Source organism: Crocuta crocuta, unplaced genomic scaffold (genome assembly GCF_008692635.1).
Source record: "Crocuta crocuta isolate KB4526 unplaced genomic scaffold, BGI_CrCroc_1.0 scaffold541, whole genome shotgun sequence".
Classification (NCBI taxonomy): Eukaryota; Metazoa; Chordata; class Mammalia; order Carnivora; family Hyaenidae; genus Crocuta; species Crocuta crocuta.
This window is the reverse complement of record NW_027531901.1, coordinates 1,704,861-1,709,155: the sequence shown is the minus strand read 5'-3', so window position 1 is coordinate 1,709,155 and position 4,295 is coordinate 1,704,861. Positions and strand designations below refer to the sequence as shown.

Sequence of the window (4,295 nt, the reverse complement as noted above, 5' to 3'; positions counted from 1 at the left end):
CTGCTCCCTGGCCACCCGGCAATTCTGGGAAAGCGGAAGCCACCCTGATGGACGGCCCCATATGCTCTCAGTTCAAGGCTTGTCACCTACCGAGCACGCAGGTGCTCACCAGCAATACCCTGGTGAGGTCTGGAGAGGGAGGGGCCTCTGAACACAGGTCCACACGGGACCGCCCGCTGTGATTTCTCCCCGCGCCCGCCCCGTGCTCATCTCTGCTCCTTTCCTCCGAAGGATGGTCAAAGCCCAGACGCAGGCGGCCCCCACGACGGCCACTCCGTTGGCAGCTGCAGAAGACGGGCCCCTCCCTCCAGCCCCAGCCCCGGAGGCTCTGCCCCCGCCGCCGCCCAGGGAGGCCTTCTCCAAGACCCAGCAGCAGAGGCAAGCCAGCGAGCTCCGCCGCCTCTACAGGCACATCCACCCCGAGCTCCGCAGGAATCTGGCCGAGGCTGTGGCCGAGGACCTGGCCGAGGTCCTGGACTCGGGCGAGCCCACCGAGGGGGAGGTCCAGTGCATGCGCTGGATCTTCGAGAACTGGCGGCTGGATGCCATCGGGGACCATGAGAGGCCGCCCGCCAGGGAGCCCGTGCCCGGTGGTGACGTCCAGGCTACCTCCCGCAAGTTTGAGGAAGGCGCCTTTGCCAACAGCACCGACCAGGAGCCCGCAGGAGCGCCGCCCCCCGGAGGGGACGTCCGTGCAGCCCGCCAGCTGTTTGAGACAAAGCCGCTGCATGAGCTGAGTGGCCGGGCCGAGGCCCTGGAGGCTACGGCGAGGGAGCCTGAAGCCAGCGGCGATGTCCGGGGTACCAGGATGCTCTTCGAGACGCGGCCGCTGGACCGCCTGGGCTCCCGGCCCTCCATCCAGGAGCAGAGCCCCCTGGAGCTGCGCTCGGAGATCCAGGAGCTGAAGGGCGATGTGAAAAAGACGGTGAAGCTCTTCCAGACGGAGCCCCTGTGTGCCATCCAGGACGCGGAGGGCGCCATCCACGAAGTCAAGGCTGCGTGCCGCGAGGAGATCCAAAGCAACGCCGTGAGGTCCGCCCGCTGGCTCTTTGAAACCAAACCTCTGGACGCCATCAACAGGGACCCCAGCCAGGTGCGGGTAATCCGGGGGATCTCCCTGGAGGAGGGGGCCCGGCCTGACGTCAGCGCCACTCGCTGGATCTTTGAGACACAGCCCCTGGATGCCATTCGGGAGATCCTGGTGGACGAGAAGGACTTCCAGCCGTCCCCCGACCTCATACCTCCTGGTCCGGATGTTCAGCACCAGAAGCACTTGTTTGAGACCCGAGCGCTAGACACTCTCAAGGGGGAAGAGGAGTCTGGAGCGGAGCACCCAGCCAAGGAGGAAGTGGTCCCCGGCGATGTCCGCTCTACCCTGTGGCTGTTTGAGACGAAGTCGCTGGACGGCCCGAGAGACAAGGTCCAAGTGGGTCACCTGCAGCGGGTGGGTCCCCGGGAGCCTGAGGCGCTCACGTCGGAGCATCGGTCCGGCGATGGCTCCGCGGCGCCGCCCCCCGCGCAGAGTGCCCCCCAGACGGGTGGGGTGAAGGGGGATGTGAAGGCCTTCAAGAACCTTTTTGAGACCCTGCCCCTGGACAGCATCGGGCAGGGTGTGCCTTCAGCCCAGAGGAACATGAGCAGAGCAGAGCAGCCCCAGGACACGGGGTCCCCGGTGTATGCCGTGCAGGACGGCCAGGGCCACCTCCACGCCCTGACGTCCGTCAGCAGAGAGCAGGTAGTTGGCGGCGATGTGCAGGGCTACAGGTGGATGTTTGAGACGCAGCCCCTGGACCAGCTAGGCCGAAGCCCCACTACCGTGGACGTGGTGCGGGGCATCACCCGGCAGGAGGTGGTGGCCGGAGACGTGGGCACTGCCCGCTGGCTCTTTGAGACCCAGCCCCTGGAGCTAATCCACCAGCGGGAGCAGCAAGAGCGCCAGGAAGAGGAAGGGGAGAGCCGCGCGGGTCCGCGGCCCGAGGCGCTCCCCAGAGGGGACGTGCGCACCACGTGCTGGCTGTTTGAGACGTGCCCAATGAGCGAGCTGGCGCAGAGGCAGGCGTCGGAGGCCACAGACGCCACGGCTCCGGCCGAGGCGCGGTCCTGCACCTGGATGTTCGCACCCCAACCCCCCGACGGGCCAGAGGGCGCCTGGGAGCAGCGCCTGCAGGCCAGCCGGGTCCAGGCTGGGGACACACAGACACACGGACACGTCTTTGAAACCGAGCCTCTGCAGGCCTCAGGCCGCCCCTGCGGAAGGGGGCCGGTGCGCTACTGCAGCCGCGTGGAGATCCCTTCGGGGCAAGTGTCCCGGCAGAGGGAGGTTTTCCAGGCCCGGGAGGCAGGCAAGAGGGAAGACGGGGCGTCCAGGGCGCTCCCCGAGCCCGTCCCCGTGGGCTCCGTGCGCAAGGTCACCTGGCTCTTCGAGAACTGCCCCGTGGGCTCCCTGGCGGCGGAGAGCATCCGAGGGGACAGCTTCCCGGAGGAGCAGCCCGGGGGCCCCGCAGGCAGCGAGGTGCCGGAGAGGCAGGAGACTGCGGCGGAGGGGACTCTGAAGGCTCTGCACGCCACGCCGGGCATCCTGCTCGGGGGAGGCGTCCTCATGGAGGCCCGAGGGCGGGGGGAGCTCTGCCTCGCCAAGTACGTGCTCCCGGGCCCCGGGCAGGGGCGACCCCGCGTCCGGAAGGAGGAGCTGGTGTCGGGCGAGCTTCCCAGGATCGTCCGCCAGGTGCTGCGCCGGCCCGACGTGGACCAGCGGGGACTGCTCGTCCAGGGGGACCTGGCCGGCCAGCTCCATCTTAAGCCACTGAGGCTGCCAGGCAGCGGGAATGTGGAAGACACGGATCCCGAGTTCCAGCAGTTGCTGGCATGTGGTCTGGGCTCCTCGGTCGCGAGGACCGGGCTGGTGATGCAGGAGACGGAGCAGGGGCTGCTCTCGCTGACCGCCTACGCCCTGCAGCCCCGGCTGGCCAGCAGGCTCCCCGGGAGGGGCAGCGTGCAGATGCTGGCCAGCTGCATCGACAAAGGAGACCTGAGTGGCCTGCACAGTCTGCGGTGGGAGCCCCCAGCGGACCCAGGCCCCGTGCCGGGCGGCGAGGGGGCCCAGACGCTGCCCCTGACTGAGAACGCCATCCATGTGCCCCCGCTGGACCCCGGCACGGGGATGGGCCATCCGAGAGCCCCGGGGGAGGCAGGCCCTCTGGCTGGGGAAGGAGAGCAGGAAGGTGGCCATGCTGGGCAGAACGGGCTGGCGGCTTTGGGGGAGGCGGAAGGAGCCACAGCCACGCCCCTGGGGCCCGGGGCCTCCGACCTCCGGGCCGCCGTGCAAAATCTGCAGGTGGCGACGGCCGAGGCCCAGAGCCCACACCAGCAGGTTGTGAACAAGCACAAGCCAGCCTCCGGCCCCGGAGCCACCCCCGCACCCTGCTGGGACGGTCAGCGCCAAGCACCGGCCGCGGCCACCCTGGCTGCCCCGAGCGGCAGGCCTGCAGCTGGAGGTGGCCCCAGGACCTCAGCGGCCCCCCGAAAGGTCAGTGGGGAGCAGGAAGCACCGCCCGCAGGGCTGCCAGGGGGGCGGGGGACTGCCCAGGACGGCATCCACACTGCTCACCCCGTGAGGACCTCTGACCCGTCGGGGGGTGTCCAGCCGTCCGAAGGAGGGCCCCCTCGCTCGGCCCGGGCTCCCAGCCCGCCCCAGGACGGGCCGAGCCAGAGTCAGGGGCCCGGGTGGGAGGAGCCTGGGGGCCGCCCGCCGATGGCCCGGGGACCTCCAGAGAAGGCAATGGCGAGAGTCGGCCCAGGAGGCCTCCAAGCAGCAGAGACCACGCTGAAGGTCGCCTCTTTAGCCCAGCCCGCTCTGGCCTCCGGGCCGCGGCCTGCAGGCGGCGGCCCGCACTCCCGTAATGCCTCTGTTCCTCCTCCTCTTCTCCCAGCCGCTGTGACAGGACCGGACTCCCCAGCCCCAGGCCGCCGCGAGGAGGAGTCCCTGCAGCAGGACTCCGAGGCCCTGCGGGGCCCCCTCCTCCACCCCCGCGGCAGCCCTGCCGGCCAGAGGGCCCCTGGGGACTCGCGGACAACGACCCCCAAGCCAGAGCCCAGGACGTCCCCGAGGACGAAACCTCAGCTGCCTCCGAAACCCGCACACCTAAGCCAGATCCCCCCGCCCCAGGGGCTGCCCAAGCTCTCAGCTCCCTCTCCCAGCGCCTCCAAAGCCGCCGGGCAAGGAGTGTGCAAGCGAGGGGCGGGGGAGGCAGCGCACGCCCCCAGCGCTGCCAGCCAGGCAGGCCCGCCTCCTGCCG

The 4,295-nt window shown here is 70.2% G+C and overlaps 1 protein-coding gene across 1 annotated transcript in view; it reads left to right on the top strand.

Moving 5' to 3' along the window:
* Positions 1 to 232: 232 nt before the first annotated feature.
* XIRP1 (xin actin binding repeat containing 1) overlaps positions 233 to 4,295 on the top strand; it is a 5,516-nt gene continuing 1,453 nt past the window's right edge. The window contains exon 1 of the mRNA XM_077774004.1: positions 233 to 4,295. This exon is cut by the window's right edge and continues 3 nt beyond it. Coding sequence (XP_077630130.1) covers positions 233 to 4,295 — 4,063 coding nt within the window.